General features: G+C 41.7%; 1 protein-coding gene across 3 annotated transcripts in view; it reads right to left on the bottom strand.

Annotated features, from left to right (window-relative positions):
* The window catches only part of EFL1 (elongation factor like GTPase 1), a 57,497-nt gene that overhangs the window by 24,229 nt on the left and 6,767 nt on the right, over positions 1-26,501 (bottom strand). For all 3 annotated transcript variants that reach the window (XM_044438728.1, XM_044438729.1, XM_044438727.1), the window contains exons 9-15: positions 25,505-25,581; positions 25,043-25,179; positions 24,320-24,442; positions 23,879-23,978; positions 17,240-17,391; positions 15,432-15,610; positions 13,176-13,311 (exon numbers count right to left, since the gene is read on the bottom strand). In XM_044438728.1, coding sequence (XP_044294663.1) covers positions 13,176-13,311; positions 15,432-15,610; positions 17,240-17,391; positions 23,879-23,978; positions 24,320-24,442; positions 25,043-25,179; positions 25,505-25,581 — 904 coding nt within the window. The remainder of the gene's footprint in view (positions 1-13,175; positions 13,312-15,431; positions 15,611-17,239; positions 17,392-23,878; positions 23,979-24,319; positions 24,443-25,042; positions 25,180-25,504; positions 25,582-26,501) is intronic.

Raw genomic sequence — 26,501 nt, 5'->3', positions numbered from 1 at the left:
AGATTCTGCACCAAGAAGTGCACAAAAACTAAACATTCTGCAAACACCCTCCCACTATGCATAACTCATTCTAGCCTTGAAGTCTTGCGGGGCGGAGAGAGATGGGCAATGAATGACTCTCGAGACCTGCCCCTCCCAGGGCTTCTAAGATTTCACAGCAGGTATACCTGGTAGGGGTGGGACCTGCGTGTCATGCACGACTTAGGTGAGTGAAGACGTGGCAGATCTCTGGAAGAACTACAGGGAATAGGTCTCCAACTCCAAATGTCTAATAATGGGAACTAAAAGGTTTTCCTGCAAATTTTGACACAGAAAAACAACAATCGAACAGAGCAACTAGGAGTGGATTTTATGTGAAAGGACTTGTGAGTTTGGTTCTGTGACTGATCACCATGTTCTGGGTTGAGCATGCAAGAGAACTCTCCCTGAATCTTTAGCATACAGCCACCCACCTAAGCTATTAATGTGCACTTGGCTCTGGTTAGTGAAAAACAAAATAATCTTGCAAGCCTGAAGCCATGCATCCATGCCATAAAGGGTAGCTCATTTTGTTAGTAACTGCAAAATTAAAAAATGGCAAACACACACCACATCCAGTTTTTTTCCAAGTAGAACATATGCACATCACTAGTAGAGATGATACACGGAAGATTTACCCATTCATATGATCAGTTATAAATCTTTTTCTCAGACCTGTCCCCTGCAGTCTTAAAAAAAGGCTAACTATACCTTGGATGAAATGTTTACCTATGGTACCCAAAATATGACTGAGAAAGGTCAAGCATCAGTCTTTATTGGGAAGGGGCCTTAATAGGCGACCAAAAGCAATTGGGGATGCCAAGACTCTGCCCCTGAACCAAGAGCATGGCCTGGAGGTCAGGCTGTCTCTCAGAAGCACAACATGAGGTCAGGTACTGTTCTGAATCCCCTTCTCCAGGACTGAAGCCAGGCAGGGGATGAAAGAAAAGCCTTAAATGTGTCTATACAGCAGGAAACTGAAAAATGTAATTAGTTTAACAAGCAATATAAATATTGTCAGTGAACCAACCACGTGCCTAACAAATACTTTAATCATTTAACCATCTAAGTTATTTAAGTGGATTATTTATTTGTTTGTTTAAAACATTTCTATGCCGCCCCCATCACAACAAAGCCTCGGGGAGGCTCACAACATACATAAAATACAAGCAATAATTTAAAAACTGGTACCATCTCAGCTATACATTAAAATCTATAAATACAATAATAATAAATTAACAGTTAAAATAACTTTTAAATAAAAAGTTCTTTGCCTGGCGCTGAAAAGCAAATAATGACGGTGCCAGGTGGACCTCTCTGGGGAGCGCATTCCATAGGTGAGGCGCCACCTCAGAAAAGGCCCTCCATGGAGGGTTCCTGGAGAAGGGCATCTGCTGCTGATCGCAGGGGGCGGGCAGGCATATATATGGACGCAGACGTTCCTTTAGATAACCAGGTCCCAAGCCGTTAAGGGCTTTATAGGTCATAACCAACACCTTGAATTGGGCCCGGACTTCAATAGGGAGCCAGTGAAGCTGACGGAGAACTGGGGGTTATATGAGAACAACACCCAGTCCCCGTCAGCAACCTGGCAGCTCTGTTTTGCACCAATTGAAGTATCCGGACCATCTTCAAGGGCAGCCCCACGTAGAGCGTTACAGAAATCTCGTCGGGAAGTTACCAACGCGTGGGTCACTGTCGCCAGGCAATCGTTCTCCAGGTAGGGACGCAGCTGATGGATCAGCCGAAGCTGAAGGAAGGCGCTCCTTGCCACCGCCGTCACCTGAGCTTCTAACAACAGCTCAGGGTTGAGGAGTACTCCCAAGCTGCGAACCCTGTCCCTCAGAGGGAGTGCAACCCCATTTAGGACAAGGCCCAAGTCCCCCGCCCCAAAGCCCAAACCACCCACCAACAAGACCTCCACCTTGTCTGGATTGAGCTTCAGTTTATTGGCCCTCATCCAGCCCATTACCTCGGCCAGGCACCGGTTCAGTATAGCCACTGCCTCACCTGGATTGGTGGAGAACGAGAGGTAGAGCTGGGTATCATCAGCGTACTGGTGATTCCGCAGCCCACACCCCCTGAGGACCTCTCCCAGTGGTTTCATGTAGATGTTAAATAGCAAGGGGGACAAAATGGACCCCCATTAAAAGAAACCTCTTACTAACACTTAACTCTATCCACAGGTCACTGATGGGTCCATGTAAATGAACAAGTATACTTCAAATACTAGTAAGGCATGAACTTCAAAAGGGACATCACTAGCAAGGTTCTGTATGTTCTGACTTACAGAACATACAGAAGCAAACGATGACCGAACTGATTTTTAGTAGAGCCAATCAAATTTCCAGAAATATGTAAAGCTTTCAGATTCTCCAGAACACTTTGGCAAGCTAGATGGCTCAAAAAGCAGGGGAGTAGGGAAGAAACAGAAAAGTCCAAATATAAATCAGTTGTTAGGGTCATGAGTTCGTCATGTGATCTGGTTAATTTTTGCACTCCCCCCTCTTGTTTTTTGTACTTCTTAGTATAAAAGCTAACACTTTTTTTTGGAAAGTCAGTTGGTCCTAATGAAGACATTGCCCAACTCTGGATTTTGGATTTTTTTTCCCTCATGGACCAGCATGGCATTTTTTTTCCTTCAACTACTCTTGCTGCTCCCACGGTCCCCACAACACCTGAAACTTCATAGTAAATGACAGACTGGGCAGATTTCAACCTTATAAATCTTGGAAGAGCTTAAAGCTGGACTACTTCAGCTGTCTGCTCACCTACTTTTGCAGGGTCATATAGGAGGACGCTAGTAAATGATGTCTAGCCTGAATCCAGCACCAGCCATATTTATGTGTTTCAAAGACAGCACAAAATGCCAAAAGAATGCTCCATTTCTCCCAGGGTCCATCAGATGACTGCCCTTGGGGAAACCTTGCTTAATGGTTTACGAAGTGGGATGTCCAAGACAGACCCCAGGCTGGAGAAGTTTCTCGGGAAAAAATACCAATGGACCAGCATTCTAACTATCAGTTCTTCTAAGCAGCATATATGGGGCGAGATCCAAGGAATGAATTCAACATTCCTTCCCCAAACGTGCAGGAATTGTGTTTCCTGAAGTGCAGGACACCATTGTGCACAGCACTCCTATTCCAAAACTTAGGAAAGCCTGAAATGCAGTTTGTGTCATATGGCATGCTAACTAAAGGGGGAAAACAAAGGGGAAAAATATTAAAATCTCAAGAATGGGCTGGCAGATAGAGCAGAGAGATCATAATGAGTATTCCTCCCCCAGGTTAAAGCCAGGTGCTACATTTTCTGTACAAGCGTGGGAGAATTGCAGAAAAGAGTGTTGGGTGGAGAGAGCAACTCACTAGTTTCCATAAAGAGAAAATGAAGTTTCTAAGCCTCATGGTTGTGAAAATAAGGTTGAATGTGTGAAGGCAATTACCTGTTGAGATCTCAGAAGTCAAAGGATGGTTGGATAAAGTTTTCTAAGGAGAAAAGGTGGGATTATATTGTCCTCTGTAGTTCCACTCCCATAAATAGCAAAATGGCATTTATTTATGTATGTATTTTGCTTATTGGGTAATTTGTTCAGGATACAGAATCAATGGGAGGCTTGCAAGATTAGGACTGCCTTGGCAGAGAATTCCTATTAAGCATTCAAAGAGCAATAAAATAGAGAAACATGGCAGTGGTTGCCATTTTTCTGGATTGAGCAGAGACACACTCTCTTCCAGGTTGGATTTCATTTAGTAAATCAGGATCAATACAGCAGAAAAGATAATCAAATACCTAGCCTTAAAACAAACAAAAAGGTTTGTGCCTTTTTAAACAGGGCATTCAGCATTACTCTAATTGTCGCCAACTCACCCTTCTTGAATAACTGAACAAATTCAAAAATACGCAATTAGGTTGTTCTAACAATATACAACACTACGACAGATATACAGAATAAGCAGGCTGCCGGGGTGGGATGGGGGATGTTTTACTTCACTAACTTTCAGGAGCTCTCACAATTCACATCTACCTCTATTAAGCCACTAGGTAACACACAGAAATTAGGTACTATCAGAAAGTAATAAAATACTTATTACTTCATTTCAGTGGTAAAATTGCTAGGACTTCTGTGGAACGAGATGACAACTGAAGACATTGCCTGCAGCTATGAAAATTAAAAGGCACAATCATAATATTTTACATTTTTTCTAAGTAAAGACAATTTAGGTCCTGACACACTCCCTTATGTTATTCATATTCCAGTTACTATTACTTTAAAAATGAGCCTCCTTGGGCCAAACAAAGGACTGAACATGTAATTAACTTACAGAATCCACTGCCATAATCTGCAGAGATGGTCACTAGCTTAGATGTCTAAGAAATGATGGATTATTAAAGGGGTCCCCAAACCTTCTGGGCAGTGGGCATTGTGGAAATTGAGAGAATATAATGGAATTTCTCCTAGAACAGTTGCCATGGGGTGGGGTGGGGTGCTTGCTCATTCATAAAGAGTCTGGGTATGAAGTCACAAAGCACACATTATAAAGGAATCGTAAGAATAAAAATAGATAACTTGCCCAAGTACAAAGGAAAGGACACCTTTGAGCTCCAAAACATCCTTATGAACACAAATAAAGATGGTGCTGGAGGGCAGCATCTGCAGCAAACTAGCCTCCTAGATAAAAATTAAGAGTAAGATGTCAAGAAGTAACATAAAAATGAGGAAGGGCATGGAGCCTGCTGGCCGCCAAGAGAGCTATCCATAGCTATGCTGGTGCCTACATGTACCACACTGGGAACTCCACAACTGGACAAATTCACAGGGATAGGCCTACGGACAACAGCTAGCCATGATGGCAGACGCTAACCTCCAAGTTCCAACTGAGCAGTGCAGAGGACAACCTGAGTGCCTCTAGCTGCCCACTATTAGGAACAGGATGCTGACTAGGTGGACCCATAGTCTGGTCTAGCAGACTTCTAATAAGACTGCCATGTTTGTACCAGCCTTCTCCAATGCGGTGCCTTCCAGATGTCTTGGACAACTGCTCCTGGCATTCACTAGTCAGCCATGCTGGTTAATACAGTTTGTAGGGAGAGGATACAGTAATCTTGCTGACGTCGAGCCCGTCTGGGCCTGGGTGTTAAGCCACCAGAGCATTCTAGAGATGCCACTTTGAGTTCTATGAAGAAAGGCAGGAGACACAGTCTTCTTCATTTAAAAGACACAGTCATCCTCTATATCCAGATTCACTGGCTAAAACCATTTTGAGAGTTGTTATATACCTTGCTACAATACCAAACAAGCAATACAATCAAGTGTAAAAGCTTCCCTGGCAGCACTGAAACTGCACAGAGCTCAGCAATTCAAACGGCATATAGAAAGGCCCATGGTGTCACCCACCCAAAAGGGGAAACTCTTTTCACAGGAAAATTTTGTATTCTTCTTCTGCTGTACAACCCGGTTGCACTTAAATGCAGATCACAATTGAGAAGGGAAGACAAAATGGAACAAAGGATAGACGGATTGGGCCGATAACTGTGATATTCAACAGCAGCAAAGCAATTATGAACCTTTAAGTATGTTGATAATGGAATGACAAGAACAGTGAGGTTTGATTGATCTCTCCCCATTTCTTAGCCAATTACTATGAGAATTATTCTCCTTTAGCAGAGTCACAGACAGAATATTTGAGCCTCCTTTGTTTTCAAAGCCTTTCTCCCTTGGTGAGCATAGTATTGAGAGAAAGGCTGCCCTCCTGCGTTCAATAGCAAGGGCTGAGCAGAGATGCTTTGTATAGCTGGCATGGCTACAGGCTGGCTACTTGTAAGAATCAAACTACTGAGTCAGACAGTGTGAAATTGGCACAAGCAATTGCATAGAAATAATAATTAAGAAAGGATGCTGCGGCAAACAGCACAGTTCCTCAACTCCTTGTGGAAGGTGGCAACACTCCCTGGTCGGTATTTGCCTGACAAAGCCACTTTAAAATGCTTTTCATGTTTACAGATGCTCTTTCCATGGAGTGGAGAATATTTAAGGCCTGGTGGCTGGGAATGAGAGGAGTTGCAGTTTGAGTGCATTTGAAGGGCACCCAGTTTTGGAAATGTTACACTGAAGGTTCATCCTATTGTAAGAAAACAATAGACTGCCTGCAAAAAAGAAATCCACATTGGCAAGAGAATCTAATACGCAATTCTAGCCTCCTCAGTAAAATGTATAAGGGTGTTTTTTTCTGTAGTATTTACTTCTAGATAAAAAGCTGTTTTTTGGATTTACAAATGAGCAAATACATGTGCTAGCACATTGACAAATGTCACCTTGCAACATTTGACCAACATCAGAAAATTGCCACCTGGCTGCTAAGGAAGGATGCGGCCTGAACAGTTCATTCTTCTCTCAGAATGCCTTGAAATAGGCTCACAGCAGAGCACCTTGGCATACAAAAGATCCCAGGCTAGGAATCTATGCTTAAAAAGATCTCTGAAATTCTTCCTGAAATCCTGGAAAGCCATTGTTGGTCTGATGACACCCTGATTCTCTAACAGCTTTACTAGAGGTGCCCCCAAAGCTTCCCCTTTATAGAGTTCCAACTGCCAAGCAGACAGGTCTGCTAGATGGCTGTTTTAGAGGGTGTTGCCATGATCAAGAGTGTACAAAACATACAAAAGCAGCTATTGTGCGAATGTGCAACCGATCTGTTAGCTGTGCGCATTTCCCTGTTTCAGTGGTGCCAAAGCGACAATCAAGCTTTATTGATTGTGAGCCGCCCTGAGATGCCTTGCGTGGGGGATGGCATACAAAAGTTTTAAATAAACGAATAAGCTTAAAATGTTTGGGAAATGCTATATTCATGGCATCCAGTATTTTAGCTGTTTTTTAAAAGAAAATGCAGACATAGTGAGAGTTACCTCTAAACTTAAATACAGCAAGCATCCAACTGAGCTCTCTTATACAGGAAGAGGTTTTAAAAGGAAACAACAACTGGAAGAAGCTGTCCACCCCGTCACAAGGAAGGAACAAGGGATACTGGGAAGGGCCCATCAGAAGATGCCAGGCAGCAACCGAATGGGGAAAGGCAAGAAAATGCTCGATATTCAGTGCAGTTAGGGCTACATACATGTACACAATGGACCCCCAACATTTCTAGAAGCAGATACTTATTAGGAAAATCAACAGCAAACAACCTTTGGTCATGTCCACACCAGCCAGACTCTGATTTGTAAGCATGTTTTATAATTCCTCTAGGATTGCTAGATCTCAAACTGAGTGCCATGAGAGCCATATAATTTATCTGAAAATTATTCTGGCAAACCTTCCAAAGATATGGAAATATAATAATCCTGTAGTGTCCAGAGATGGCACTAATTAATTCTTTATGAAGAATACAAATGGGTTTGCCCAAATGAGAGAATGCATTTTATGTCCCAAGAACAACCATATCTATGCCATATTTTTATTCAGTATTATGTCATTCCCCCCTAAATGTAGTTGAACTGCAAGATTTATTCTGATTTCTTCAAAGTTTTTCCCAAATGTTGCAATGATTATTTTGGCAGGAGCTGGTGGGAAAGGGCAAGAGAGGAGGCAACTAATGGAGTAAAGATGCAATGGGGCAAGGGAAAGGAGCTGTCCAAGGCAGATATGCATGTGAAAAGATATATTAGTCCATCCTTCTCATTAATGGAAGTTTAAAAACCCCTTAACAGGCATCTGTATATTTTCAAGAGTTTTCTACAAGCACAAGACCTAGGTTTTCTGTGTTATTTTAAAGATAGAAACTCGTTCCCAAAGTTGTCACACACTGGAGCCACAAATTCGCAGAGGATAGGTCCAGTTACTGTGACTACAGGAAATGCCTATAGGAAATAAGCAAATAAGGCATGCTGCAAGATGAATGCTGGGCAACCACAGAGGGGCGCTATTTCCTTCTAACTTGTGAACCTCCTGGAGGGATCTAGTTTGCACCTGTGGGAAACAGGACACAGGAAACTAAAATGATTTCTGGTCCAATCCAACAGGGTTCTTTCCTCTGTTCTTGCAGCAGATCATTGGATGCAGCTACAAACAGAGAAACAGGCTCCCAAATTACATATGGACATATTGCTGCCCGGAAAGAAAAAATTCTGGTCCTGGGTCACCCAGCCCTCTCTGTTAACAGAGGTTGCAATGTGTGTTTGTATACGGCATACACAGAAGTACTAGACTCCCAGGAAATCCTTGCAGTACACAAAGCCCTTATCCATATTTGTCACCCAGCATACAGAATATTTTGCTATTTATTGGTTAATCTATATATTTTGCATCAATACTAAAATTCTTGTGAAGTGTAGCAGCAAGAGACAAATGTTCTAAACTGAGAAACCTGCAGGAAGACTTTGTTATAAACTGAGAAACTTAACTAGGAAGGCTTTGAGAAGCTTCCATCAGGCTCAGCTCCACCACAGTCTGAGAACAACATTGAGTTATCTTTCATGGTTTATGTAAAGATCTTGTGAAAGTGTGCTGTATTCACTATACTCATAACAATGCTAACTGTTTCTCTTCTGCTGTTAAAAAAACAACCGTTGACTATTTTTGTCCTACACAGATTAACTGTGAAAGGCACCTGTAAAATATTTAGGGGAACATACACTGGTGGGGTGATAACACAATGTCCTCTGGACTGTAACTCCCACAACTCCAAACCATGGACCATGCTTCCTGGAGCTTATGGGAACTGTAGTTTAGAACATCTAGAGGCTGCTTGGGGGTCTACCCCCAATGTAAAGGAATACGCATTGCCCAAAACCCCATACAACCAACCAAGCAATGCCCTTCTGTGTGGGTCAGGCATGATGGGAGCTGTAGTCCTACACAGCTGAATGGCAGTGGGCAAAGGCTGGCCTAAACTTTCAGGGTGGGGAATCTTTGCTGGTAGCAACTGTTGCTTTAAAAAAAAGGAATAGGGAGAAGTGCAATGTTGGTTTTTGCACACAAATGCCACTGAAAGGTTACAACATGTCGTTAAGAGAAAGGAATCAAAATTTGCAACAGCTTTGGATCCCTTAGCTATGAAAACAATTATGCATAAGGAAAAACAAATGTTTCTTTTAAAAATCTGATACCAAATCTGCATTATGTTTCCCAGTGTTCACTCATCTTGAACAAATCATCACTTGCAGATGGGTTATATTCAGAAAATATGTAATGCACACATATACTGTGGGCAGAGGTGGCTGGCATCCTTACCCTGAACCAAGAACTGCCAACAGAATGGCATTTGTCTTTTTCAATGGCCTAGTTTCCAGTGTTTACTGAAAAAGCTTAAAACTTGATAACTGAAATGATGCTTCCACACAGAATGGATTCATACATTCAAAAGCATCAGCATCAAGTGAGGTAAACAAAGCCACCTTTTATCAGTTATGTGGACTTATGGGGAAAAGGTAAAATATGAATCAGCTCTGGTCAGCAATCACATCTGTATTTAACTGCTGCATGTGTGAACTAGCCCTGAGAGCTGTTAAGCACCAGCTTAATCTCTCTGCCTCTTTTGGGAGCCTGCAGCTTCTAATTTGCTTAAAACCTGTCTAAAATCCACCAGAATGAAAAACAGTAAGCCCATCAAGTAACCACTGTTGGGATTTAGACTATTAATGCTTGTTTCTAGAAAGCACTGAGCAGTGTAGAAGAATTATGTACTTGTTGGACATGTTAAATAAAGATATTTTAATAGTAGTTATGACATTTGCAGGTGGAAATTTACAAAACCCCTCTATTCTTTGACAGCTGAAAGCAACAAGAAGTTCCTTTCAGGTGTGGTCTACACACACAGGAAACACAGAAAAACATAGAAACAGAGCAAGTCAGAAGGCGGTCTCCCGGGCCATCTAGTCTGACCCCCAGCTCCAGCCAGCTCCGCTCACGACATGCCCACCATGAGGAGGATGAGGTGGTAGAATGCTGGGCAGCCAGTGGGAGCTATATTTAAATAACCCTTTAACCTTTAAATAACCTTTTCCATTAAGGAAAAAAACTAATTTTATGGTTTAAAAAACTAATTCAAAAAGTAGCTTATACCTCTGTCTCTTCTGGACTACTTATCTACTAGTAAGGAGTTGTTCTTTTTTTAAAACATAGGGAAGTTTTTCCTTTTTTAAAGAGAACTGCCACCTTGATTCTGCCTTTCTGTGCCAACTAAACCAAAACCAGACTGTAATTCACAATGGAACTAGGAGAGCAGCTTCACACAGGTGAGGCCCCCAAGCACCCTTCTACCAATGGGCAGAAGTTTGCTGATAAAAGATTAGCTAATCAAATCCATCACATCATGTAGCTCTCAATTAACATCATAATGGAAGGACAAGCATAAGCTAAATCTGGTCTTAATTATAGCCAAGTCAATAAAGTTTGTATTTTGATGATCCATGTTAAGAATGATTCTATAAAATGTGGTTAGCTAAGCTTGTTTAATTCTCTTTTGCTTGTAACAAATAACTGTAGTGATCTAATAATTATTCAAACAGATTAAAATATACCAATAGTTTAAATGAAAAATACATAGTCAAATTCAGTGCTATGGCTTATATTGCAGGGATGTAAGGATACAATTGCATGTGTGGCCTGCCTGGACTCCCAGTAATAATTCCTGAGCGGGAATAATCCACCCACTCACTGATTCACTTTTATCTTTTAGCTGAAAGCCTCATCTCAAGAAAAAAATCTTGAAACAATCATTGAACCCTCCATATGTCTTAGATATGCAGAGCCTGACTAGAGGAAAGAAAAAATTATGATCCAATCACCTGTCTTTTTAAATAAGAGCACAACACTGATGAAGAGACAGCCAAGCAGAATGTGGGAAGGGCTCACGGTGCGGCATGACGGGGGCTCCGTCCCTTCCTCCTGTGCTCCTTTCCAGATGAAAATCTCTCCCAAACTGTTGCTTACCTGTTTTAAGGAAAAACTTGTGTGTATTTGCTACATACCCAGTTTTCCCTTTCTGGGGTGGGTGGGAGATGGGGGTGATGCTGCCAGGGAAGGGACTATTCCCGTGGATTAGTGGCTAACATTTGAGAGAGACTGGAAATCCAGCTACGATTTCAAGGACAGCATCTTGTTAGGCCCAGGGTTGCAGTCCACCCACCCACCCACCCCCACTGTCTTTAGATAGTTTTTTTTTAAGGGGCTATTCTGAGGCATAATTAATTGACCCCTTTATTTCAGGACAACACAAATACATAATGAAGGAAAAAGCTCTACATATTTTATATTCCCCCAAATAGATAGTTGGTCTGTCCCTCTCTCACTTTCTCACACACCCCCACCCCCATATGAAGGCTATGGTAACCTATATATATGGTAACTTGAAGGCAAGATGTGCTCCAACGGAGCAAAGCTCAGGGAACCAAGGTTCCATCTAGATGCCAGGATGCACTTCCTGACAGTTAGGACCCCGAGGGTATGGAAGCAGGTGGTTGAGGACCCATCTGTGAGGGTGTTCAAAGACAGGCTTGACATGCATATGGTGGGCATGTCATAAGCAGGGCTGGCTGGAGCCAGGGGTCAGACTAGATGGCCTGGGAGGCCCCTTCTGACTTGCTCTGTTTCTATATATATATTTAGCAAGGAGAATGTACCATTGGTCTCAACAGGGCTTATTTCAGAGGCATGTATAGCATTTTGCAGTAATATCTTTAAAATTCTAGCCTTTTGGAAAGTAAATGGATTCTTCAGACATTTCTTGGATTTCACAAAAATAAATTTCAGATCAAAGGCAGTATGACATCTACACATGTAAGATACCGGAATACAGGCAATAATTAAAACATGCAACAAAGGTTATAACAAAATTCCTAATCAAAACCAGTTTTGATAAAATAGAATTATGCTGATATTGATCATTTTTCCAATGCTGATAAAAAGAAATGAGAATCACATGGGATCTGAGGCAGCATTTTAAAATCAAGTAAGGGAAGGGCATCTGGAAGGGGTTTTAAGTTTCCATGGTAAACAAAGATTTAGAAAGTAAATTGATTTTCCCACATCTTTTATGAAGAGATAAAGATCTAGTTCTTGAAATATACAATATTAATGCCAGTGATGAAAAGGACTAGTCTATTATAAATACATCAGAAACTGCTACCCATTTGAGTCTTACCACTTTCTAGGCATATACTAAAAATGTATTCAATCTGGACAACTTTTTAATCAGTGGTTAATGTTTATACGAATGAACCCAGAACAGTTCAGGCACAGAAATTTGTTCACCATGGGTGCTTTTAAGCAAGCATGAATTCTAGCTGGAATGAAACACATGCACCATAGGATGTTGAAGTGCCACAGTTAAATACTTCAAAAATGTGATCTCTACCCGCTGCAATTATACAGGTGAAGACTGAGTTCTTTAACCGCATCACAAGCCTTCTTTTTCACCTTGAAAATTTCAGAAGAATTCCTTGTGTACATTCCTTCGAGGAGTCTGATTATGCAGAATAGCCACTGTATATATGAAACTGCCTTTCAGTGAGCTATCAGTGAGCATTGGTCTATCTAATCCAGTATTGTGTTCTCTGACTGGTGCTGGCTTTCCACAGACTCAGGCAAAAAGCCTTGATGCTCCAGATACCTTTGATGGAAGTTGCCACGGGACTGAACCTGGTTTATTTCTGTATGTGCTGCTCAATGGTAAAGCATAAGCTTTCTATGCCAAAGGTCCAAGATTCAACTAAGCCCCTGGAAAACAACTGGTCATCAATGGAGAGGATTGGGCCACAGGGACCAATGGCCTATCTTAATGTAAGACACTTTCATACAGTTGGATGACCCACAGGGTCACTTTAATTCTGTTCTAGTTACCCTATCATATGAAAAGATGTAGCTTCCCTTTGCTAATGAAGATGCTTAACTGCTGCTTTGGATTGCTGTGTATATTTACCATACATTGTCTCACTGTATTTTATAAGAATTTATTTATTGCACAGTTACACTCCCCAGTAGTCAAAGATCTTCATAACCACACCTGGAATTTTGCAGGCTAAAGAGCAGTGCAGAAATGAATTATTCCAAATCAACAACGAACCTACTGCTCACAATTAATCTAACTGCAAGGGCAATCAGAGAAATGCGTCTTTTGCCTGCGACAGCACTGCAGGGCAGAGTGAAAAAGTTAAAGCACACCCACCTAGCACGTTCCCCGAAGGCACCTCCTGCAGCTCCTCTAGTTCTCTTCCCATCAGTAAGTAGAGATCTTTCACAGTACAGCAGGTCAAATGGGGTACTGATGGGAGGTCATCTGCGGCTGAACATCCCTGAGGAAGCTGCAGCAAGGAAACAGGAGAGAGAGAAAAGTTACTAATAGCCCCTGCTCCTGGACACACTTTTTTGAAAAACAAAAACATAAGAACTGTGAACAAAGAAGAATGTTTTCTGAGGTTTCATTCCAAGCAGCAGCAGAAAGAAAAATTCACTGCAAGATTACAAGCAGTAAAGAAAACGGAGTCCTGTAAATTCTCGGATTACTTATTTTATTTCTGCTTACTTTGTTACCAGAAGCTTCCACAAAAGTATGTTAAGGCAAGAAGAATAGCCAGAAAGGAGAGGCATTTTTCAAGGGACAGATTCCACAAGCCAAAAAGCTCCAGAGTGATCAACAGCTGAAGGTTCAGCAGGAGTGACACAATCGGCTTCATTCTGGTTGCCAACCCAGAGGGAAATGGGAGCTGAAAGGGGTTTGGCCCACCACCATCACTCCTGTAAATCTGATTGCTGACTCCAGCTGCAAAGGAATCACTTCTGGGTGCATGCGGGTGTTTACTTTCTCATTCCTGCTCTTAGCCTAGGCCAGTGGCCTTCAAACTTGAGATAATGGAAGCACACTTGCCAATGTGAAATATCAGTGCAGAATTCATTAGCAAATACAGTTCAGGTAACACATTTTATTTGAACAAAATGCTACAATTACTGTTGCCATAATATATTCCATATAATGTAAACAGAAGCTATTTATACTTTAAAAACCCCATTCATTACTTAGCCATGAAATACTGAACTTACTGAACACATGCTAAATTTCAATATAACATCACTAACAAATATGAACAATTATGCTTCATTTTAATGATTGGATGCTCTAGTTTTTTTGCCATGAAGAAGATCATGGAATGATTGATGACAATCGAAAGTGCATTTCTGGTTCTGCCTCCATTTTATCATGCCTGAGCAAGGGGGATTCCCTGCAAGCTGACTCTACTCGAATGAAACCGCTTTGGCTTTAAAACAAATTAATCTGCCTATTATTATTATTATTATTATTATTATTATTATTATTATAACATTTCTATGCCACCCCTTGCCGAAGCCTCGGGGCGGCTTACAACACAATAAAATACAATAAAATACAAAAATAACAATTTAAAATTAACAATATAAAATAAATAAAACATAAAACATAAAAGAAGTCACCCTGGCCTTTTAAAAGTATATATGTATGTTAAAGCTCTCTGGGCAGTTTACACTATTCATAAAAAGAGATGGGGAAAGTACAATAAAAATATCAGAAAATCAGAAAAAATAAACAGTTTTAAACTGCTTAAGGACAGTCAATAACAAGGAATAACCAAGAAAGAGAAAAAAGAGAGTGACTCTGCAAAGCACCTGACAAGTCACTGGGTGGACGAGTAAGTTGTTAAAAGCCTCAGAAAAGACAGCAGCCTTAACCTGGTGCGGAAAAGATGACAAACTTGCGCCAGCTGGGTTGCAGTGAGGTCATTTTGCTTTTATTTTTGTTTTTATTGCTTCTATGTATATTTTAATTCTGTAAACCACCCACAGAGCCCAATGGGCTGTGGCACAGTATGAAAGTGTAACAGCAGTGGTAATAATACTGGGGGCCCACGCCTGAGAAAGCCCTCCCTTCACACCTTCCTCAGCGTTGGGCCTGGAAGGAAGACCCCAGCGTTTGAGTACAACTCATTTCAATGCAATTGATTTCACTGTAATCACAGCAGCAAAGCCTTGGATGTTTCTCCCAGGACCCCTGGTTTTCTGGGGAAGACAGCTGGAATATCGTGGACCTAGCCTTTCATAAATGTGGGTTAGGATGCAAGTAGTAAGGAACTGGCTTGGGATTATTGTTGGAGCTGCTCAGCTCTCTGAACTTCTTTGCTTTGAAACAACTTTGTTATCTGGTTCACAAAAGCTCAGTTAACCTTACATTAGCTGAAAACAATACAACTTTTCAAATGTGTGGCGGTATCCTCAGAACATGACCCTGTGCATGCGTAAATAGAAAGAAGTCCAGCTGGGGCATGCTGGGAGTTGTCAGATTTTTGTTCAAGCATGTATAAGATTGTGCCCTCAAGGCTTTTTAAAATCTTTAATAGGCAACAATTTGGAGAAAAGGTTCGGTTAACCATGTTGTGGAAAAACCTTGGCGTACCTTGTGTAAGGATTCAGCAGGATCATATTTTGGCCCAAGAACAAAGAGCTTTTGTCCCTTTTTCACAACTCCACTGAACACCCTCGCAAAAGCAACAAATGCCTCCTTATTTTCAGGTTCCTGTTGCACAGATGCCAGGTTCACAGCCTCCATTTGAGTGGCAGGTAGCTGATCCTCCCCTAATAAAAAGTTGAGAGGGATAAAATGCTGTTTATATGTTTCTGAGTTGCTTCATCCTGTGCTCCAGGCAAGTCACAACAATACACATGACTAAAACAAACAACCCCTGGCCCCCTGCAAATACCACCGATGTCCAACAGCAATTACTTGCTGGATTTAAAAAAAAAAAAAGTCTGCATAGTTGGATCTACAAGTGCTTTCCCATGCCAGAAGGTGCCCCTTGAGGCCTAAGTTTCTGGAACAGACCAAACAGAGTGTTTTCCATCACTCTGATTCGTACGGTAATACAACCATGGCAAGGACATCATAACAGTAGTTCCCACAAACTCTAGTCTACATTTACCTAGGTCAGTACAGAGAAATGAGTCTAGCACGTGAGTTCATTTTACATGGCTTGGGCCTGTAATATTATGCAAGTCACAGCTCTCGTGGCACTAATATAATATAATGCAGTGTAAATCAAGTCACACTGCATGTGGCATGAGAGAAAAATTAATCCAACATTTGGAAATAAATGTTACATGGAGAGGATGAAAGCACTGCCAAACATAGTTCACCGTTTATTCCTTGATACAAAAGGGGCATATCCTCACAACCACTCCAGGGCATTGTTGAAAAGAGGACACATTCTGTCCATGCCAACTCCTAGGAAGTCACTGTCATGCACAAGATTCGGCTGCTGGCATGTCATTACTAAAACTCATCTAGGGCTGAACACAGCAAAGTACTAAAAGTCAACTGTACACAGTCAGCTAGGAGTAGGAGCAGTTGATGCTTGTTCCACAATGGAGTAGAAACAAATGTGGAAAGCTGTGGAAAGAACTGGTTTCCACCTGCTAAGGTTACCTATTCAGCTTCACTTGCACTACAACAAGTATACAGGGTGTTCATTTCTTGCCTCCAGCTCCCAATCTAAATTAAGACTGATACAAAAACAAAAGCAAAAGCAAACCCCACACGACTGACTCCTGCAGCTTTTCCAAAGAAAGAAGAATTCTGCTCCTATTGCAACTTCTTTCTTTCCTTGCCACAAATGTCATCAAGAAGCACACTCAGTTTGGACAAGCTGTACCAATTTCCCTCAGCTACTTCTAGAACTCTTCCTGGGACATTTCCATTCCACCTCACTCAGGCTAAGGTTTCGTGGAGACATTCCATCTCGTTGCACAACCCACTTACCTCAAACGGAAGATACCCTTTAGAGTCCCCTTTCAACCCCCCCCCCCCACAACCCCTCAGAAGACAGCCTGCGACCAATGAAGAAAGGAAGGTGCTCCAAACTACAAGCAGATGACAGCGGGGCATTCCTTGCAAGTAATCTGAAATTAATGCCAAGGATGATTACCTTTCTACTATTCTGCAAGATACAGAATGGCAAGATACTAGACAACTGCTCAGAAGATTCACTGTGTGATATCCAACGCAAGCAGGAAGAAAGGAGATTGCACCCCCGACGCCGCCACTGACATCTGCCTGTTTGCCAATAACACACAGCTTCTCAGACATTGGAAAGGATCCACTGTGATGAGCTCTCCCCTTGGCACTTAAGATATACACATGGACCTGACATCTGGACTGAGGACGAGCCAAACAGGTTCCCGTGTTCGCTTACCTATTCTTTTGCTTACCTCCAGTCTCTCTTGTTTCTAGAGCTTGGTCCACTGGTTTGCCTCCTATCCCCTCCTGTGCTGACGCTTGCCCCTGACTAGCCACCAGTTTCTCAGCGTGCCGTTGCCTTACAAGTTCGCGCCTTTGGGCCATTTCTTCTTGTGACAGAGGCCTATATACCAGTAGAAACAGCATCAATTTTTGGAAAATTTAATTTCAGCAAGCTCATGGCATATTTTCAATTTCTCAAGAACAGCTACCAAAAATATTCAGGTAGTCCTGTGAGGCAGCATTAACGGAAGCCACCCAGGAAGACTCCAGTTTATGTTTACTCGCATTTCAATAAATTCATCATGTCAACAGTCCTGTGACTGGCTTACATTTGCACTCAAAACAGAGTAGAAGTTTTGCCTTATATCCTAAGCAAGGCAGTAACACTATGAAAGAGTTTTGGCTGTTGTAGGATACAATAGCATTTCCAAACCGTAAGTGGCCTTCCATTTGTCATATATTAAAATAGAGTGTTTGTTTGTTTATTTAGTACATGCCAGAAATTTGTGACCAGCTGCAGGCAGAACACACATGCAGTAATAGGATAACAATCAACTAACTGGACATAACACCAACAAGCTGTTCTTACTTTGTGATATCATTCATTAGTTTAATTGCTTTAACAGCTTATTGGAATTTCAAATTAAAAAAAAAGAAAGTTGTTATAGTCTGCTTTAGTGTATAATTACCGTGTAAGAAAGAAACCCCCTGTATGTGTTATTAAAACAAAAAGAAACACTGTGAGCTACTCAAAGATATTTCTTTTACAATTAATATCCAGTGGATGATCTGAGACCACTTCCTGCATGAAATTGATTCCACACATTTTGTCTGGATACATATGTAGATTGTCTTCCCTGCAAACAAAGACCACACTTCAAAGCAATCCTAATGAATGATTCCCTTCCTCTTCAGAGACCCAATTTTGTGTTGTTAATTCCATAAGCAGGTGCTCTTCATAAACACTAGCCTACAATTCTGACAGGATGTACCATCAAACATTGTCCTTGCCCACTAATAGATGGAGCTCAACGGGGTCAACAGAAACCATTAATGTTGCACTATTCACAGCCAAGAGACTTGACTGCACTACAACACAGAGTTCACTGGGGTCTACCAAAAAAAAGTGGGGTGGGGGAAGAATAATTCACTTTCATTTGATGCAACCCATTTGGAAAGCTGTTAGTCGACATGGCTAATGGTGTTGCTTATTGACATGGTTAACAGTATTGTTTACAACACTTAAAAATACACCCTTTAGGGAACAGGAGAACATAAAAGTGCTGAGGGATGGAACTTATTCTAGCCTCTGGGCTTAAGCTGCTAACAGAAAACAGAAGGAAATCTCTTGCAGAATCGATAGGGAAAATAGCAATTTTATGACAAGGTTTTCTTGGAAAAGGAAGGCTTTTAGGCAGAGGGAAGAGAGAAATAAAACTTATTGTGAAATTCTAAGGATAATTCTATTACTTACTTTTTGGAAGTGTATCCAGAAGTGGCTTACAAAGCCATTCTTTATGTTGTAACAAAGCCAGACATAAAACATCACAACAGGAAGAGCTGAGAACTATAAAACCAATTCCAGTAGCCAGTCAAGTAGCTCATCTATTCATTTCAGCCAGAACAAAAGCCCTTTTAAAAAAACAACTGCTTTGACCTTCCTCCAGAAATTCAAGAATGAGCTACAGGCAAAAGTGTGTAGGGGGAATCATCACCATGCAGGTTTTAGCTGTGCAGTATCTCAGATGGTCAAGACAACTCAACAGGGCCTTTTGGAAGGTCTTACAGTAAGATGCAGAAAAGGAATATGTAGGTTAACTGATTTCACAAAAACTCAAAGCTTTCTTAAAGTGTTATGAAAGGAACACAGTGATTAAAATCGTGGATGATTTTAAGCTCTCTTTTATTAGAAATGTGATGTTTGCAAATTAAGCATTTAGAATCGTACCCCTGAAGGCTTAGTATAGAGAGCTACTACAGTTGTTCTTTGGGCTAACAGTATTCAACATTTTCAACTACCCCAGCATCTCAGTTACATGACAGAAATGGATGCATGTAATCTAGCTGGAAGTAGCATAGGGGCCAATTTAGTGGTAATTAAAAAAACCCCAATAATCACTCTCAAAAGAGGCTGATACCTGGGCTAGGCAGGAATGGTTATGTACATCCACTACAACAGTTCTGTTTCCTAAGGCACTGCAACCTCAGAAATACTTGAGCAGCCTCATAACCAAGAGAAAATCCATCCATATTCATATTCCTAATATGAATTGAAATATACACCCACTTCTTCACAAGCAGCCAGCTTCTGTACCCATTTCTCTGCCTTGTCATCTTTTTTTTGTGAAGCTGCTGATGTAACTGCAGAATCATCATCCCTTACAGAAGCTGAAACTAAGCACCTGGAACAGCACATGCATTTTTTGCCTCCCTGCTTCCCTTCATGGGATTTTTTTTTTAGAGTGTAAAGCTACTCTGGGCACTGCGAATAGTAAGAGTGAAAAGCGTTTCTCACCTTACTTCTCTGCTGAGTGCCATGGGTATTGACAGTATACTATCAATAAACAGTAATATTACTCGTCACAGATGGTGAAGGCAAGCGGCTGATCTGACTTAGGAGAAAGGCAAGCTGTAACTTGGTTATGCATGGGGTTTCCATGGGTATTCAGAAGTCCCAAACTATTCCTCATCTAGACCATAAAACATTCAGCAATAGTGCATCACAGTCTCTTAATAATTACTTGCCTACAGGCAATTCTTACTTGCCCCTAGGAAACTGGATAATGGGATGATTTGTATAATTTTTTTTCTTCCCCTCCCTTAAGCGACACACGTCTGCTACTGTTTTGTGGGCTTGTACAAAAGCTTGACATCTAGAAACACATATTTGGGAGGCTGTCCTATCCAGCCACCAGCCACCTCCATTTAATTACCTTTAAAGCCCTTTATGGATTGGGTCCAAAATACCTTCAGGAGCACCCTTGCCCATACATTCTGCCTCACCCGGTAAGATCCTCTGGGATAATCTCCTGAGTCTGCTTCTGTAAGATGAACGTCAACTACCCGGAGGACTTTCTCAGTGGTTGCCCCTATCCTATGCAAAGGTCTGCCAGGAGAGGTGCATCTGATTTCCCAATTTCAAACCTTTAAGAGGGAATTAGAGTATATCTTCCAACAGGCCTTCCCAGATTAGTTCTCATATCAGCTTTATTTAATATGCTGATTTTAGTCAATTTTAATAACTTCGGATTTTCACTGCTCAGAGCCTTTGAGAGTAGGGCGGTATATAAAAATTAAAAACAATAAAATAGAACAGACATCACCAGGGTGCCACATCACAATCTGTCAGTTGGGTTCACTGGGTTATGGAGATCTGCAACATGCCAACAACCACCTCTTCTCTTTGTTGATCAGCCAAAGGGCCTGTAAGACCATGGCAGCAAACAGAGCAATCTTCTTTGCCTGCAGGACACCTGGGTGACATATCTATCGGAGACACTGTTCTCACCTCTGCCTAGCTTTCTGACCATCCTGGCAACCACCAGACTGTGAGAACACAGCCTTCTCTGCATAACTCACCCATCTTCTTTCCCTACAAAGTCAGTCCTAGCTTCTCACTTTTCCACTCTGATTTGCTTTCTTGGCTACAGACCACATCTCTGTTTCACTCCCATGACAAGGTAACAACTTAAAACCAGCTCATTTCTACTGAACTCTGTCTCATATAAGACCACCCTGACTTTCCAGGGGCCCAGGCCAAACCATGGCAAAGGGTGCCCATTGTTCACTAATGCCACTGTAAAACAGAAGCACCACTAACGTTACATGCACCACACGGACGTATGACAGCCCAGGGTAAAGCAGCAACACACATGCTGTTAAGCACTCATGATGGTGAGCAAAAGATCTCTTCAGCACAGAAAGGAAGTGTCTGCCACCTTTTACAAACACCACCATTTATCAACAAATACTTTTTATCCCGGAATCTCAAGGTGCTTTGCAAACTATTTCTTCCCAGTAAGAAAATGTGAAGCTGAAGTATGCAACCTGGTCCAGAGAGTAGCATCAGAAGGTTTCAGAATAGGAACTGTACAGTTCAGAACAAGAACTGTACCCCACATTTGATGCCACCTGTGCTGTAGCCCAACACATCCAGAAGTCGCCCAGCTGAGCAAGGCTACTTTGGAGCACAACCGAAGCCTTCCTTCTATACGGCCGCCTTAGAGTTGGAGGCATCCCATGTGCTAGGGACAAGGCTGCTTGCCCCAGGTTCATGAGCCTCTGCCCACTAAGAGAATTTTACACAAGAATATAATTCTAGCAATGACTACAAGTCACGATCGTTCGAGGGGACTCCTGTGGCTACTACAGTTCTATGCTGCACAGCAATAGTGAGTGGCATGAAGCGAGCTACGTGTGACTCGTTCACAGGCACTCCCCACCACCCCAGCAATGCTCTGAAGTCAAAAAGCTGCTGCACCCCGCATTTATACTTAAATTATTATCGAGGAGCTCACCAAACTTGGACACTTATAGGTAGCATTGATTTCAAGAAATGAGAGTTAAAACACATTCTTAAGTTCCCCAATGAAGTCAACACAATCTAAACTTTTAACTTAGTGGGAAGTGAGATACCAAGCAGTTATTAAAATTAAAGACTTTCTGGTTAGCAATTGCTGGCTTAGAGAAAACAATGTTAAATACCTCTTCAGAAAAAAAAGTGACTTGTGTTATAATCACGATTTCATGATGCAATTGTTTAAAATGATACCAAACTGCAGTATTAAATACTGCAATCATTTTGCAACTTGGACTGGAGCACACTTGGCAGGACTCAACACCTCAGCTTCATGGTCTCCTAACCATTTCTACCAGAGATGCCCATGAAATGTACCTCCACATTTAACAATGCAAATTCCATTCAAGCACCCGGAGCCCTTTAAATGTTAAGAACTAGGGCTGAAACAGATCCCAATTCTGTGCACTGAACATAAAAGGAATGTGTAACTTGTCCACATCGATCTAGTTTTATGAGATCAGGATCTCTAACTAGAAGCACATACTTGGGGGGTAGGAAAGAAGATTATGAAAAAAAGGCTAATAAATTTCAGAAGGGCACTGGCACTTAAATTGCTAAACTCCCTCTAGAAAAAAACAAGTGCTGTCTTGTGATCCTTTGCAGAGGTTCAAAAGATTTGCTGTGCTTTTGGCTTTCCTATACTGCTCAACCAGATGACATACCAGTTTGAAAGCAAATCCTAGGTCAAGCAACCACTTAATTTCCAAGACAGAACGCAAGCACAAAAAGTAAGGATCCCATTCAATTACCTTGCATTCATTTAGTCTACTGTGTCATATACAGGAAAAGCAGTGTGAATTAGCCAAGACACAAAATCCCCACAGCACACACTGCTGGCTGGTAAATTGTGCAACCCTGCCTCTCCCTCTCTTCCTATCAACATGCACTTACAGACAGTTGACTAGCACCATCTAGTGATCCAAATACACAGCACATCTTCAGGCCAGAAATCAAAGCACCTCCAAAATAAGTGATGGCAATCATGCTCGTTGGAGGCACACCACTGCCACCGCAGTTCAGTCCTTCAGGACCGAGATACCACAAATGGCACAATCTAGAGTGTGCTCATTTACCAGCGGATCCACTGGTGAAACGGGACAGATCTATGCAGGATAGTTCACAACGCATGCTTAAACTATTGAGCATTAAATCCATTTTTCTCATGTCTGGGAGGTGAGGCATGCAGACCTGAAGAAGTGGACTAGGAGAACAGAGCCTCTTTCAAAGCCTTCTTTTATCCCTTCCCTTGCAACACTCCTCCAATGAGAATATCCTCCATTCCTGATCTGTTCACTTCCTAACTCAGCAAGTTTAGGGAATACTCTCAGGCCCACATGTTCCTCCTGCGCTCAAAGAAATAATTGTGCTTGAAAATCTGCACACAGCACAAGGAGATTCAGACAACTTGAGCATGGAAGTCTTTGCTGCAGTGACTGGCTTTCTACACAGGAGGGACTGTACTAGCCTGAAACACACTCCTAAACTTACTGGGTAAAGGACGAAAGGAGGTGGGGAGCAATAAGCGAAAACGGCAGCAGCTGAAAAAACCCTATGAAGTCATCAGCAAGACAACAGGAGAACATAAGGTTGATGTCCAAAGCTTGGAAGAATGAGTATCCTTCTGTACATGAAATTACAATTTCCAAAATGGAACAAGACAGAGGAGGTCTCAGAAAGGAGATCTGCTGACTTTGTCCCGCTGCAGAAGCGGTAATTTTAGCTAGCCAGTGCTGCTCTCCCATGAGGTAGTCACTGTTCCCACTAGTGTGCCGTTTCCAGTAAGACGATTGTCAGATACCACCCATAATGGTTCTATATTAATCACATTGTGACAAAGCACAGAAATGGTTCAAGACCTAGTGCAACATAAGAGCCTGCTTCATGTTTACCAACCAGCTCTTGTAACTAGTTGACCTAGTTTTAGAAAAGGGCAAATAATTTTATGAGGCCCAAAGCAAAAGGAATCTAGATCTGCATCGCGTCTAATGCCATTGGAGCAGGAGGAGATCAAATGGCACCATTTTCTCACCTTGGCTTGTTCTGTGGCAATGTCTTAGCGTCAACTGCAAACATTTTGGAAACAAAGACAATGACTGGGGCAGTTTCTTCACTGCTGCATTTCATAAACGCTGAGCAAACATAAAACGAAAGAGTTACATGTCTTTCCAAGATTTGGTGAAAGTCTCTGGCTTTATACGCATTTGTCAAAATGACAAGTTAGTAAGTGGATCCAGGAGGGAAACCCTAACCCTTATGTAAGATGTTTTGTAAGTCTTCCTTTAGTTTCAAGCTGAAAAAGCTGAATTCTGCCCAGATTTCACAATAAATGTTTTAAGACATTGTGCAGCACCAGGATGGGACAATTTATCATAGCAAATATCTCTCCCTTCTCCCACTAACCATTGTAGAATAAGCTTATTTGAAGAGAACTTTAGGATCGTCTTACAGAGAGAGTGGAAAAGTTACTCACCAGCTTTCAGGTCTTGTGTTTCTTCGGGTAGAGAGTCAAATGTTTTCGCTCCAACAGACATCAACTTTTCCACTCTCTCAGCAGAGATATCAAGAGGACTAGGGAGTTTAGTGCAGACCATGGCTAAAGCACAGTGCTAAGGAAACAAACAGAAGTTTCCTACAGTTTCACGTATAGTTTAAAGGAGAAGATACAGATTGGGCGTTGAACAGATATCACAGGCCAGTCTCCAGGAACAGCAAGAGATCCAGGTCTTTCTGTTTTAGCAGGCTGCGGGTATATACATACACATCCAATGCACACACGTTTCCCCAAAGCTAATGCTTGCTAGGGAATGCAGACACTAAATGGTTTGGGAGAGGGATACCTGGAAACACTGGGTAACCCAGGAAAGTGGGCAAAGGAACTATAATTTATTTCATTTCTATATCACCCCATAGTTGAAGCTCCCTCGGCTGCTTTATCAATAGAAACAGTTGAAATCTATCCAGTTGTGGTTAGGTTTGTATCGCTCTGAATTCTACTGCTTCAATTCCCCTTCCCTCATGCCCAGCCCCTTCAATTACTGTATAAATTCAACAGCATGTTTTGCTACCAAAATAGGTAGGAATAACACTCCCCTAAACCTACCCTTTCCCATGAACTGGTGGGTTATTTTCTAATTTGAAGAAATACTATAGCCTTTAAAGTAAATAGTAAACTTAAAAGTTTCCTTAAGGATACAAAGAACTGACTCCGATACTGGTAGCCACTGACTACAAATGGCATTAAGTTGAACCTTCGGATCTGTGTGGCGCAATTCGCGAGCACCAATTTTCAGTCCCAGAGAGGAAACTATTTTATCTATTTTCTCCTTGTCTCTAAAATAAAAAGAAAAGCATATGTATGGAATTAGGATGGCACACCTAATCAACTGAGAATATTTCAACATACCAGTTTCAGCAGGAAAACAAAACTGGAAAGGATATATTTGGACATACTTTTCCATTATTGTCAACAATATGAAACCTGGAAGTTAGCCTTTCTGATCAACCACCCACATAATATCCAGAGTTACATCTATCAGATTGCAACACTCTGATATCAGAGCCTAAAAAACAAACAATTCACAGCCTGCCCAAAAGAAGTGTAAGGCTACAAGATTCCCTAATTGTTGCCATCAAGTAAGAAATGTTTTCCTTTTACCTTTTCATAATAGCTTCATAAAGGCTCCATATGTTTTCCAGTACCAATTGCACAAACAAAGGCTTCTTTCCTTTCAACTGGAAGAAAGCAGCAGTTAAACATAGCATATCCTTTAGGTCTGCAGCACCTGCATGTGGAAGATGCACTGTAAGATCCTCACAGCACCCTACTTCCCAGTCTTCATCAAACCACTATGGGCACTGGAAGTCTGCCGAGGGATCCTACAGCTCTACGCCCAAGGAACACAATCTGCCCTCGCATGCACAAATGGTGTGGGTGCAGTGAACTGGACAGGACTCCAGCTTTGCATAAACACTGGCAGCTGACACTAAGGCTTTGTCTACGAGTACGGCAGAACAAGCCAGGAGAATGGACCACATCCCGCCATCCATACTGAAGGACACCACCCCCAATGTGGTCCCTGCCAAACGCTTGCAACAACAGATCCCGGCACGCCTGACAAGTGGTCATGCCAACTGGGGCTCATGGGTATTGAAGTCCAAAAGATCTAGGATGCAGCAGGCATGGTGGGCAAGGTGCTGTAAGATACACGTGATACTCTTTCACATGAAAGGCAAGTTGCAAATAAATTTTTAAAAAACCACCACAAAAGGGAAACTAGCCTGGCTGAGCTGCCATGAAATACGTCGCAGGTCTCAGATCTCCTTATTTGAAGAAGAGAAAAAGCATGAGCTCCATCCTTCTCTGTGACTGGCAGACACTGTAAAGTCTCTGGATCATCCAGAAGAAGGATAAATGCTAGGAATAGTTTTTTCCTATCTGGTCAGAGCAGTATTTTATTTATTTATAACATTTATATGCCATCCTTTACAACAACATTTCAGGACGGCTTGCAACATTAAAACAACAATAAAACATCAGTATATAAAAATAAAAAGGAATAATAAAAAGTAAGAAAAAATACAATTAGATAAAATTAAAAAGCGACCGCTAGCTTCTAAAATCACTAATTCGAAAACAATGTTCGAATAAAAAG

This window comes from Varanus komodoensis, unplaced genomic scaffold (genome assembly GCF_004798865.1).
Source record: "Varanus komodoensis strain SLA01 unplaced genomic scaffold, ASM479886v1 scaffold33, whole genome shotgun sequence".
NCBI lineage: Eukaryota > Metazoa > Chordata > Lepidosauria > Squamata > Varanidae > Varanus > Varanus komodoensis.
This window is presented reverse-complemented; position numbering and strand designations above follow the sequence as displayed.